We start from the raw sequence: 13,724 nt of genomic DNA, 5'->3' as shown, positions 1-13,724 counted from the left end.
ACGGTGGCTTCTCTTCATGGAACATCTGCCCTGTGCCAGGGCCCATGCCAGGCACTCTCTGTGCGTTTTCCCACTAATTATCACACCAGCTCTGAGGTTGATGCTATTCTGATCCCCCTGTTTTTACAGAGGAGGAAGCTGAGTTGCAGAGAGGTCAGGCCCCTTTCCCAAGACCACACAGCTAGTTGAGATGGAGGCAGAGGGTGAGTCCAGGCCCTCTTAAGCCCTGAACTCAGAAGCCTCCAGCAGGCTCTAAGGAGGAGCTTTAAGATAGAAAGCAAGCAGGCACCTCGCCAGTCCAGCTGTGGCCCAGCTGCTGGGCGAGGGCATGGTTCCCCGGGGTGGCAAGGCTGTCGGGGTTGGAAGTAACGGGAGGGCAGAGTCCTTGAACTGCACAGCATAGCTGGTGACCTCAGGCAAGTCACTACATTTCTGAACTTCCAGCCTCAACAGGACAGCGTGGAAAGTGTTCGCCTGATCTGCAAGCTCACGAGGATTTGGGGGAGACCAAGCCCACCTCGACCCCGAGCACCCTGTTATGGCTCATCGCCGCCACCTCAGCCTGCCCCTTGCCACCAGTTCATCTCCCTGTGGACTCAGAGGAAGTAGAAGCTCAGGACGTCTGGCCCTGGTGACTCTGAGCCCCTGTGGGCAACGCAGGCCTGGGGAGTCTAGACTTAGTTAATCATGCAGACTCTGCTGCTGAGACTGTGTAAGAAGGGATTTTGATGGTGGCTAATTCCAGTTTAGAGCCTCCTGTGGGGAGCGAGAGGAAGCCCTCGGTGGCTCTCAGACACCAGTGTGGTCTCTGCTTCCTCATTCCCAGAGGAAGGGAGTCCCATGCTGAAGGGAGTCCCATGCTGAAGCAGGACAGAGCCAGAGAGGGCTGGACTTCCTGGCTTCTCTGTTTCTTCCTCATTTTTTTTCCCACAAAGTATAGATTTTTCCATTGACCTCAGTGCTGGGCATTCAATGTGTGTACAAGACAGTCATGGTTCCTGCTCTCAGCAATTGCTGTAAAATGTGATTGACTTTGTGATGAGGAGGTGGGTTCCAAGGAGACATGTGCCATGGAGACCCAACCTAATATTGATGGGGTGGGAGCAGTCAGGGATGGCTTCCTGGAGGAGGTAGCATTTGAACTCGGCCCTGTGAGTGGGCTTGTAAACCATCCCATCTTCTGGATCTGTCTGATTGTTTCCTTTTGGTGTCATTGAGCTTGTTTCTCTACCTCCTCTATTTCCTATGAATTGAAACTTGGGTCAAGAGGCTTGAGATTCAGGTTAAATGTTTTGGTATCGATACTTGACAGAAGGTTTTATATACTCCTGTTGTATCACCTCAGGGACCATTCAGTGTCTAATTATCCCTCTTGTTGGTGACGTCAGGTTTGCTCACTGTTCAGTCGTGGTCACCAGATCTCTCCACTGAAAGGGGCATTTCCCCCTTTGCTGGAGAGTAATTCCTGGGGTGATATCTTCAGCCTATGTGACCCTCCCTTTCTCCAATAACCATTCACCCAGTGGTCAGCACCCATCAAGGATCTTTCCAGAGTAGCTGTGCCACCTTGCTTTCCCAGCAGCAATGTCTGAGAGTTCCTGTGCCTACGTTTTTGTCAGCACTTGTTTTTGTATCTCCTGTCTCCGCCATTCTAATGGGTGTATGGTGATACCTCATCATGGTTGTAATTTGCCTTTCTCTCATGCCTAATGGTGTTGAACATCTTCTCATGCACTTAGTTGCCATCCATATATCCTCTTCAATAAAGTGTCTGTTTAGGTCTTTTTTCATCATGTAATCAGGTAGGTTTGTTTCCTTACTGTTGAGCTGGTTTTGTGTTTTTGAAAATATATTCTGGGTATAAAAGTTCTTCAGGTATGCAGCCCATGTTTTGAGGACTACACTATAAAATTATAGTGTCATGTCCAGGGAGTATGACAGGTTGTAAATCTCTGTGTAAATCTCTGAAGGATATCTGCTTATTTTTATTTAAATTGTGATAAAATATGTATGACATAAACATTACCATTTCAGCCGTTTTTAAGGGTCCAGCTTAGGGGTGTTAAGTGCTCTCACATGGTCGTGCTCCATCACACCATCCGTCTCCACAGCTCTTTTCATCTCCGGAACTGAACCTGCATAACCCATTAAGCACTAACTCTCCGTTCCCCTTTCCCCAGTCCCTGGCAACCGCATTCTACTTTCTGTCTCTAGGAATTTAACTACTCTAAGTACCTACTATGAGTGGAATCACACAGCATGTGTCTTTTTGTGAACCAGCTTATTTCACTTAGCATCTCATGTCTTCAAGTTTCATCCATATTGTAGGATACGGCAGAATTTCCTTTTTCTAAGCCTGAGTAATATTCCATTGTATGAATATACCACAATTTGCTTATCCATTCATCCATCAGTGGACACTTGGATTGTTTCCACCTTTTGGCTGTTGTGAGTAATGCTGCTATGGAAAAGTCTACTTTTAATTTCTTAATGCCAGGCCACTGGGTATTAACTGTTTTGGAGATATAATCTAAAAGCCAAGATTAGATGTATTAGGATTGCTTTGGTTGAAAGTAACAGAAACTCACTCAAACTGACTTAAATAAGTAAGAAAAGTTTGGGCCTGTGTCTAGGTAATGTCCAGGATACTGGATCCAGGGATTCAAACAACGTCATGGGACTTGGCACGTCTCTCTTGCTCTGATCTCTGCTTGCTTCTGCGCTTTCTCCGTCTTAAGTCTCGGTGTGATGGTCTCCCAGTTAGTCGCTGCAGTGAGGAAAGCAGTCTCTTTCCTGATTGTGCCGTCAGATGTCCAGAACTGAGTCTCATCACCCTGGCGTGGGTGACGTGCCCATCCCTGAGCCATTGTTGAAGCCAGGGACCAATAGTACCCTGGTAGCCAGGCTTAGAACGCGACACTCTCTGTCACAAAGACAAGGGAAGGGAGAGCAGTGGCTCTTCAAGGGAAATTGGGGGCCGCCACCAAAGGAGAGACGGGGCACCAGGCCAGCCAGGGGAATTGGGGGCCGCCACCAAAGGAGAGACGGGGCACCAGGCCAGCCAGGGGAATTGGGGGCCGCCACCAAAGGAGAGACGGGGCGCTAGGCCAGCCAGGGGAATTGGGGGCTGCCACCAAAAGGAGAGATGGGGCGCTAGGCCAGCCAGGGGAATTGGGGGCTGCCACCAAAAGGAGAGACGGGGCACCAGGCCAGCCAGGGGAATTGGGGGCTGCCACCAAAAGGAGAGACGGGGCGCTAGGCCAGCCAGGGGAATTGGGGGCCGCCACCAAAAGGAGAGACAGGGCGCTAGGCCAGCCAGGGGAATTGGGGGCTGCCACCAAAGGAGAGATGGGGCTCCAGGCCAGCCAGGGGAATTGGGGGCCGCCACCAAAGGAGAGACGGGGCACCAGGCCAGCCAGGGGAATTGGGGGCCGCCACCAAAAGGAGAGATGGGGCACCAGGCCAGCCAGGGGAATTGGGGGCCGCCACCAAAAGGAGAGACGGGGCGCTAGGCCAGCCAGGGGAATTGGGGGCCGCCACCAAAAGGAGAGATGGGGCTCCAGGCCAGCCGGAGCACCAGACACAGCTCGTGGGTGCTGGGCACTGGACAAGGCCCTGTGTACCTCAGTTGTTATGGTGAGTCCTCGGGAGAAATACTATCCCCATTCCATTTTATTTGTTTTTTAATTAATTTTTATAGTATACTTAATTTACACTGTTGTGTTAATTTCAGGTACACAGCAAAGTTAATCAGTTGTACTTAAACGTATATCCACTCTTTTTTACACTCTGTTCCCAGATAGGTCATTACAGAGTATTGCCTTCCCTGTGCTAGGCAGTAGGCTCTCATTAGTTATCTAGTTTGTATATAGTAGTGTGTATATGTCAGTCCTAACCTCCCAGTTTCGAAGAAGGCAATGGCACCCCACTCCGGTACTCTTGCCTGGAAAGTCCCATGGACAGAGGAGCCTGGTAGGCTGCAGTCCATGGGGTCACTAAGGGTCAGACACGACTGAGTGACTTCACTTTCACTTTTCACTTTCTTGCATTGGAGAAGGAAATGGCAACCCACTCCAGTGTTCTTGCCTGGAGAATCCCAGGGACAGGGGAGCCTGGTGGGCTGCCGTCTATGGGGTCACACAGAGTCAGACACGACTGAAGTGACTTAGCAGCAGTAGCAGCAGCAGCAACCTCCCAGTTTATCCCTCCTCTGCTTACCCCTTGGGAACCATAAGTTGGTTTCCTGTGCCCATGTTAGAGAGGAGGATGCTGTGGCCAGAGAGACTGATACCTCGTGAGTTTCAACCACAGCAGGGCTGGCATTAGAACCCATCACACGGGCTCCTTCACCAGCCCCCAAGCCCTGGGAAAGGCCAAAGCTCTGCAGTGGGACCGTTCTTATTAAAAAGTTAGATCTGTGCCTAAAAAGTGAAGCTATCAAATTGTGTTCAGAGGTTGATTCCAGTAAACCAATTAGATCTGCTGCAGAGTTCTTGTACCATAGGGACAGAACTTTAAAAATTGTAAGCAAGAGGTCAAGAATGAATTATGTAAGCAGAATTGTTTTTCTCTATTTATGGGTGTATGCTCTGTGTTGGCTTTTACATCTTCAGTTATCTTTTTTTTTCTTGTTTTTTAAACCACATTGGCATTGTCCTTCACAGATAGTCATCTAAACTTTGCTTATACATCCCCCAGGATGGGGGCTTTTGGTAAGGTGTATTCTGGGCCTCAGTTTACCCATCTGGAAGGTGGGACCATTGGGTTGACTGAGTTCCGTGGTCCCTTTCAGATGTGGGGAAGCCCATTTACTAGTTTCCCTGCCCCTTTTCAAGACCATTTTCTACACAACAGCCAGAGGTATGCATGTGGGTATATTTATCTATATATATATATATGTATTTATTTTAAAACATACATTAAATTATATCTCATGCTTTTCTCCCAACCCCTGCGCCTCTCAAACCTTCAACAGAATAAAGTTCCTCACCCTGGTGTATAAGCCTGCGGTGATGCCTCGGCTGCCCCTCCTGGGAGCACCCCCTTCCCCGCCAGCGCTGTTCTGCCATAATGGTCTTCTGGTTCCTCAACAGGCCAACCATTTTCCAGCCTGCCCATCGTTGTTTGCACTTCTCTTTCTGTGTGGAATACACATTCCTCAGCTCTTCTCCAGACCAGTTCCTCATCTTTCAGGTGTCAGTTCAGAGTCTGCTTCCTCGGAGGGACTTTGCTTTCCAGGAACGCCCACCCCCACCACTCGTGTCTTGCACTCTCACAGCAGGCTTTGGGGTCCTTCCTAGCACGGACTGTAACTTAAATTACACACATATTTCTTCATCAGCTGGTTTATTGCCCATCTTCCCACTCTCCAAGAGTAGGGTCCGGACTGTCCGACTGTCTACTTCATTCTAGTGAACTAGAATTGGTGTTTTCTTTTTCATAACACTAATGATTATTGGGGTGGCTTTGATAACAGTTCTTTTTGTTGTAAAATCACTTTTCCAGGGTGACTGTCTCCCAAAGGATGCCTTGACCTGTTCTTTGGCTCCATGAGTGACCCAGGACTAGTGGGAGAGAAAAGGGCCAAGATACGTGAATCCCTGGTGAAATCATGAAATCATTTCTTTCTAAAACAGGGGCTGGGTAGGCATTGGGGAATCAGAGTGCAGGATAGTAAGATTTCTTGAACCTTTCCTCTCTGCCAGGCAAGGAGCTCAGAGCTTTATCTCTGATAATCATCGTAAGTCTATGTGAGATGGGCTTGATGACTCCATTTTACAGATAAGGAAACTGAGGCTCTGGGGGTTGGGAAACTGTGATGCAGGAGCCCAAATTCCTTCCTCCCTGCCTTGCTTCACTGAAATGAAATAGATGTTGGATTTGGAGAGGTCGTCCCCGGTGAACCTCTGAGTTGGGCATTCAAGGGCACCTCCCACCTTGTCCTGGTTCGTCTTTCAATTTTTCATCTCTTCTCACCAGGAGAAAGTTCTCCCATAAGTCCCTGGTGTTTACAGTGGGGTCTGGCTCCCTCTGCCCAAAGCTGCTCCTCCTTTTCCTGTTTTGAATGAAGGTATCCTAGCAAGAGACTTTGTTTAATACCACCTTGGAAACACCACTGCCAGGTGTGGCCCCCCGTACTCCCTGAGCTGGTCTTTGCTCCACCATTGTCCCCTACCACCCATGATCTCTTCCTTCCTCTCCTGCTCTCTGGATCGACATGCCCTTCAAGGTACACCACAATGACTTCAAGCTTCAGAGAACTCTCCTGCCCCGCTTCCTGTGCCAGTCAGAACTAAATTACATGTGTCAAAAACCCAACTCAAACTGGCTTCAAAAATATTCCCGGAGTGTGGGTGTGGCCCAAGATTTACTGGCTCAGGAGAGACCAGGCGTAGACTGAGCCACATGCAAAGCTGGATCTAAGGGTCAGACTGTGTCATCAGAAATCTACTGATTTCATTCTCAGGCACATTCCTCCTAAGTGATGATGACATGATCCCCCAGCGACTCCAGGTCGTGTCCTAACAGCAGAGCAACCTCAAGGAAGAGAGAACTGGTTTTTCTCAGGGTGGGAGCAGAAGTCCCAGAGCTGGTTCTTAGTGCCTGTGATTGGCCTGGCATGAGTCACGTGATCACTCCTTAACCAGTCACCGTGGACAGTGGTGCCCAGCGTGGTGTCTAAAGGACTATGTTGAGGTGGGAAAAGAGGTTCCCAGGAGAAAAGTCTGGGCACTCTGGTTGAAAGAAAGGTTTATCAACACAGTAAAATAATGATACAGCAGGGGAAGGAGAGGGTGGGATGAGTTGAGAGAGTGCCATTGACATGTATACTCTGCCATGTGTAAACATAAGTAGTGGGAACCTGCTGTATGACACAGGGAGCTCAACTTAGCACTCGACTGACATAGAGCTGGGGGTGGGAGGCAGGCTCACGAGGGCGGGAATATAGGTACACTTACAGCTGATTCACATTGTTGTATGACAGAAACCAACGCAACATTGTGAAGCAGTTATGCTCCAATTTAAAAAAAATTAAATGCAAAAAATAATGATGTCTACTGTAGTTGATCAGTCACTCGGTTGCGTCTGAATGTTTGTAAGCTCATGGGTGCAGCACACCAGGCTTCTCTGTCCTTCACTATCATGGCATTTTCTCAAACTCCTGTCCATTGAGTCAGTGATGCTATCCAGCCATCTCATCCTCTGTCACCCCCTTCTCCTCTTGCCCGCAATCTTTCCCAGCATCAGGGTCTTTTCCAATGAGTCAGCACTGCACATCAGGTGGCCAAAGTATTGGAGCTTCAGCTTCAGCATCAGTCCTTCCAATGAATATTCAGGGTTGATGTCCTTTAGGATTGACTGGTTGGATCTCCTTGCAGTCCAGGTGACTCTCAAGAATCTTCAGCACCACAGTTCAAAAGCATCAGTTCTTCAGCGCTCAGACTTTACGGTCCAACTCTGACATTGGTACAAGACTACTGGAAAAACCATAGCTTTGACTAGATGGACCGTTGTCAGCAAAGTGATGTCTCTGCTTTTTAATATGCTGTCTAGGATTGTCATAGCTTTTCTTCCAAGGGGCAAGTGTCTTTTAGTTTTATGGCTGCAGTCAGCATCTGCAGTGATTTCCACCACCCACATGTTATTTATCTTCATTTATGCACATGCTGTCTCCCCAGCTCACTCTCCACTCATGGAGTCAGAAGCCTTGCCTGTGTACTCCTGTGCCTCTAACAACACCCAGCCCCTCGGGTTTATTTCTCTTTCTAGATGGCTTTCACACATGTATGTTTTACATGTCAAAATCGCCCTGTAACCACAGATCATGTGTGCAAAGCAGGAATAGATGTGCTCATCCCTCATCCCTTGAGTACCCAGGTGGGGTCCAAGGCCATCAGAGTCCCCAGCCAGAGGCCTCTGACCTCCTGTCGTCACCTTGTTTTGCCTGAATTTGTTGTTGATGTATTATTCTCTGTGCATGTTTCAGTTAGTGACAGAGATTAGAAACGTGGCCCTGTGGTTTGTAGAGTGGTTTCCCATCTTCTGCTTTATCAGAGCCTCACGCTATCCTGATAGGCAGCAGAAACAGTTATTAGCACACTTTACAGATGGACAAACTGCATATAGAGGGAAATGATGACTAGGCCCAGGTCCTAACTGGAGGAAATGACACGATGGCTAAGCTTATGAGAAACTTGGGAGAGCTGAGAGCCACAGGTTGCTGTGACTTCTGACAAATCCAAGTTTTAAGAATGATGCTAACAAAATAGCCAGCCCGATGGGTCTCTGAATTGAGTGGAGAGTAAGAAATCCTGAAAATAGCAGCATCTCCTGAGATAAGCAGGGTGCTTATGCTTTCCTAGACTTGATTTCCTGTGATCCTTTGCACAACTCTCAGAGGCGAGGGTATTATACCCATTTTACTGAAGAGGAAGCTGGGTCTCAGAGAGGGCGAGTAGCCTGTCCCAAGTCATAGAGCTGGTCAGGGGCAGAGCTGAGAGTCAAGCCCAGGCCTTACTGCCTCTAACCCTTGTGCTTTGCTCTAGAGCCCAGGCGATGGAGAGGCTGCCTCGGTGTTAACGGCTGTCTCCATTCCTCCCTGCAGGTCTACATCATCCGGGTCACGTGGTCCAGTGGCTCTACGGAGGCCATTTACCGACGCTACAGCAAGTTCTTCGATCTCCAGGTAAGGATGTGGGGTCTCCAGGGAGCTGCAGGGTAGGAAAGAGTGTATATGGACCTACTTTCCGCTTTGACTTCAGAGCCTGGGTCCTCACCCACGGTGGATGCACAGTATTTATTTCCTAGACTTAAAAATGATGTCCATCTGCTCACCTCAGCAGCTCACATACTATAAAGATGTAGAGAAGATGAGTCTGGCCCCTGTGTAGGGATAACACAAATTTGTGGAGCATTCCATATTAAAAAAAAAAAAAAAAGGTGTCCATCACTTTGGGGACATAAGTGATGGGCTGTATTGCTTTTGCTTTGGTATTCAGTATTTTTTAAATAAAATAAAGTCTCATGTTGCCTGCTCCAGAATGGAGGCTAATCTGGAAATTGTTTGTGTTTGGCTTTGGCATTCAGATCGTAAACTTGTGTAATCGTGTTTGCTGGTGAGTTATGTGTGGTCAGACTTTATGGGGCCATTCTGCTCTCAAGACAGACCCAAATCTTCCCTCCCCTTGGCCTCCTCTCCCCATCAGGCTCCATGTTTAGCCTGAAACACCTGCTGTGTATTGAGGGCATCGCACTTGCCCTTTCCTAAGGCCGGTCCTGGCCTGAAACGCCTCCTGCACCCTCCAGGCCCTGTCGGCTCGCCGCCCTCAGGACTCTCATCCCCTGGAAAGCCTGGTCTGACTTCACTTCCCAGCCAGCGAGAGCCACGTCCCCTAACCCCCACAGCTCTGTATCCCTTTGTGCTGACTCTGTTGAAGTTGTCTGCCTGTCCCGCTCTAATCCGTGACCCTTGTGGGCAGGAACCGCATCTTCTTTATCCTGTCCCTCCTTCGTGTTTTACTCAAGGACACTGTATGTAGCCAGTCAGCGTTTGTGAATGAATGAATGAACAAATGAACAAAGGGATGAACTAAAATCCACACCAAGCACCACCAGTCTCATAGGGAGCCTCTGTGGACAGCTCCGTGTAAGCCCCTCCCCACTAGGGCAAAAGAACTCTAATCCATGGATCAGTAGCATTATCCTGACATCACCAACGGCCAGCAAATCAGAGCAAGTGTATCTCGATGAGAAGTCACAGTGCCTGATATCATGTAGCACATTTCTTTAGGAAACACAGGCCTTAGGAGGAGATGGGAACTGGCTTGGCTTCCTGAATCCACAAGTGTTCCGTGCCTTGTGGTAAGGGGCTCACATACCTGACAGGCCAGTGTGAGGGCTCGTGGAGATGACTGTCTTCTTTTCCTCTGTACCAATTAGGCTGCTTTTGTTGCAAATGCCAGAAACCTGACTCAAACTGGCCTAAGTAAACAGGAGGTTTAGGGGACTGTTGTAATAGAATGCCCTGGGAGAGGGAAACTGGCAGGCTTCAGGCACAGCTTGATCCAGGGTTTTCCACTGTGTCCTCTTGTCCAGCTTCTCTCTCTTGTTCTGGATTCCCAGTTCCCTGGCTTTATCTCGGGTCTCATGTGGTTGCAAAATTCTTTGGGCTCACACTCAGCAGGAAAGAGTGAAAGGTCAGTTCACAGAAGTGCCAGCAAACACTGTGTTTTCTAGGCTCATCTTTAAGCCAGTCAACAGGGCTGAGGAACGTGGCGGCCAGTGGACTCGTCCGGTCCCTGCTCTGCCTCTCAGGCACGGGGCAGGGGCTGAGACATGGCGAGAACAGCTGGGATCCAAGGGAGAGGGGGCACTGTGGGGCCGCCAGAAGAGCCCTCGTCCTCCACACACCAGCCTGCCTCTGTGCCACCCACCTTCTTTCTGAAGGCTGGGTGATATTAACCACAGGCATCCTTGGTCGAGCAGACCTGATCTGTTCCTGAAATTGTCAAATGGAAGATTTTCAGAGCCTGTGTTCCAGTATTTTAAAGGGGGAGGAGCAATGTTAATGTGCTCTTAACCAGTTTCCCTAAACAGTCACCAAGCAGTCTACATTACAAACTGCCAAGAGTCACTGCCCACGGGCCAGCACTTAACCCCCGTTGCCTAACTACTTAAAATGTAATGAACTCAGTGATGCAATAAAACCAAACAGGGTCATATACAAACAATATTTTTCTTCTGCTGCTGCTGCTGCTGCTAAGTTGCTTCAGTCGTGTCCGACTCTGTGCAACCCCATAGAGGGCAGCCCACCAGGCTCCCCCGTCCCTGGGATTCTCCAGGCAAGAACACTGGAGTGGGTTGCCATTTCCTTCTCCAGTGCATGAAAGTGAAAAGTGAAAGTGAAGTCGCTCAGTCGTGTCCGACTCTTCGTGACCCCATGGACTGCAGCCCCCCAGGCTCCTCCGTCCATGAGATTTTCCAGGCAAGAGTACTGGAGTGGGGTGTCATTGCCTTCTCTGATTTTTTCTTCTGGTCCACAGCAAACATGAAGCGAATGTCAATACCCGAAGAGGCTCTGTGTTAAAGATGCTAAGATACTATCTAAAATGGACTTGGCAGGGGACTTCCCTGGCAGTCCAATGATTAAGACTCCAGGCTTCCACTGCAGGGGGCGTGAGTTCAATCCCTGCTTGGGGAACTAAAATACTAAGATCCCACAAACCGTGTGGCACAGCCAATAAATAAATAAAGGAAAGAGAAGACACAGGCATGGTGAGGGGGAGTCGGGTAGGGCTGACCCTGGGGCAAAGGCAGGGAAGGTGATAGCTATAATGCCCAACACCTCCAGACACTGTGAGCCAAACCTCAGTCCTGTGTGAAACTGATGGAGATCCACACCCTCTTTCCCAGACACAAGGGTGATTTATGCAGACCCATTATGCCAGATCTCCAAAGCATAGGTGCTGGGTAAATGTTTTGCAAGTTGTTAGACTGATTTTTTTCTGCACTGGGGGTCTGCACTGGGGGGAGTGCGGAGTGCTGCCTGTATTTTGCTTTCAGAGGCCTCGTCCCTGCCTGAGGCATCCAAGAAGGAACAGAGGGGGCAGAGATGGGTGACGTGGGTGATTGCTCACCTAGAGAATAATGGCGTGCACAGAACAGACACCCTCCCAGCTTGCTGAGACAGACAGAAGTGGGGTGGATTGATGCGAGGAGGCAGGTATGCCCCCCTGGAACCCAGAGCGAGGGGTGTAGTTGGCTTCGCAGGGTCCCGGAGCCAGCAACAGAATGCAGGCCACATGTCACATGGCCAGAAACTCTCCGAACAAGCTCCCTTTCCTGCCAACACCTCTGGACCAGCTTCCTCTGCTGGCCCGTTGACCCACATGCCCCTTCAGTCCTGAGGTGAAGTGCCCTTCCCCGTGTCCAGGCAGTGGCGTTTGGGTACCGATTCCAGTGTCTGAGAGAGAGCACCTGAGTGTCAGTGTCCGGGGTCAGAGTCCGCCCCCAAGCCTGCCATCTGTGGCCCGAAGGGTGGAGCGTGGGCCGGGAAGCGTGTGGGGAATTTGACTGGGTCATTGATTTGCCCGTTCCAGCTGCACTCAAGGCTTCTGACCTTGACTTCCAGGGTTTGACAGACCTGGGCTCACATCTCAGTTTGCCGTCTCAGTCTCAGCTTGGTGTCCCGCTCTGTTTCTGAGCCTCAGTTTCCCAGTCCTCATGTTAAGAATGAAAGCGCTTTCCCCGCATCTCCCGTGACAGTTCGCTGAGCGGTGCCTGGCTCAGTAAGCAGGAGCAGTCACCTGCTGTCACTCTGCCCAGATGGGACCTGCCCAAAGTGACATCATTAGGGAACATTTGAGGCGGGGTTGGATCCCAGGGCGCCCTGGCCCAGAGCCTGTATTCCCTCCACTCTCCTGTTCTAACTCAACTTTCTTACTTCTCCCAGAACTTAAAAGTGAGGTTCCCCCCCCGCCTCGCCATAATAGGTATTAACTGGAGGTTTACTGTGACATAAAGCTGCCTGAGACTCCACTCCCAAAACAAAGTCGTCTAGAAGCAGGGCTTAAGGGAGCTTTAAAGAGTTCCAGATGGGCAGCTGGAGTGGGAGAGTCCTGAAATTCCAGAGGGGCCTGCCCTGCCTCCAACCCCATACCTGATTGGGGGAAACTGGAAGAAGTCAAGGCAGGACCCCACCCGCCGCAGTGGGCTGATCCCAAGGACCAGGCAGGAGGAGGCCGCCTGCATGGGACCTCAGCACCCTGAAGTCGGTGATTTCATGACTCACCCTGCCCCCACTCCTGGCTGGGAGTAGCCTTGGCTTTTTCAGACAGCTTGGCTCAGAGTATAGGGGACAGTCGATCTTTCGTGGAGGAGCAGCTCGGCCAGTGTGGTGTAATGGAAACAGCAGAGGACTCGGTCAGGAGACTTGGGACCCAGCCACCTCTGCTGTGTGGCCGTGGGCACACCCCTTAACCCCTCTGTGCCCACTGGTGAATTCTTCATTGGTAGCATGGGGGTGGCGATAGTAGAAACAGCTGGCATTGCTGGGATGTTGCCCGCTCAGCCTCAAGATAAAATGACTTGTTTAATCCTCTTGTCAAGGTTATCAAATCACACAGATGAAGAAACCCAGGCTCAGAAAGGTTCAGGCATCTGCCCAAGGTCACACAGCCAGTGAGCATTAGAGCTTGGATTTGAAGCTGGGCGGCACCACTGGGGTCCACAGCCTCATCCACTCTGCTGTTCTGTGCGCCCCTCGTGAGTCACCACTTCACAAGGCCCCTCTGGAGTTAAAAGTGATGACGTGTGTCCGGAAGAGGCAAATCCATACAGATAGAAAGCAGATTAGTGGTTGCCAGGAGCCGGGGGGAGGGAGAGAGGAGGAGAGCCTGCTAATGGGTACTGGGTGTCTTTCGGGGGTGATGAAATTGTTCTGGAATTAGATAGTGGTAATTGTTGTGCAACCTTGTAAATAGACTAAAAACCACTGAATAGAACACTTTAAAAGGGTGAATTTTATGGTATGTGAAGTATATCTCAATTCCTTTTTGTAGAAAAGTGATGATGTGTGCGAGAGCAGTTTCTGGGCTGTCAAGCCCTCAGCAAATGTCAGCTGTTGGGATTATTGATGGACATGGGTTGCTGCTAGGAACTGGCATGAAGATTAGAGTGGGAGATGATGCCAGTTTAATAGAGTGGTTAAGATCCTGGGCTTTGAT

The 13,724-nt window shown here is 49.8% G+C and overlaps 1 protein-coding gene across 1 annotated transcript in view; it reads left to right on the top strand.

Moving 5' to 3' along the window:
• Positions 1–13,724, top strand: part of SH3PXD2B (SH3 and PX domains 2B) — a 119,618-nt gene that overhangs the window by 25,092 nt on the left and 80,802 nt on the right. Inside the window, exon 2 of the mRNA XM_055554636.1 lies at positions 8,606–8,686. Within this exon, the coding sequence (XP_055410611.1) occupies positions 8,606–8,686 (81 nt within the window). The remainder of the gene's footprint in view (positions 1–8,605; positions 8,687–13,724) is intronic.

The sequence above is a fragment of the Bubalus kerabau genome, chromosome 18 (assembly GCF_029407905.1).
Source record: "Bubalus kerabau isolate K-KA32 ecotype Philippines breed swamp buffalo chromosome 18, PCC_UOA_SB_1v2, whole genome shotgun sequence".
Lineage (NCBI taxonomy): Eukaryota > Metazoa > Chordata > Mammalia > Artiodactyla > Bovidae > Bubalus > Bubalus kerabau.
Note: the sequence above shows the minus strand (reverse complement) of the source record. Positions and strands in the feature narration are given on the sequence as shown.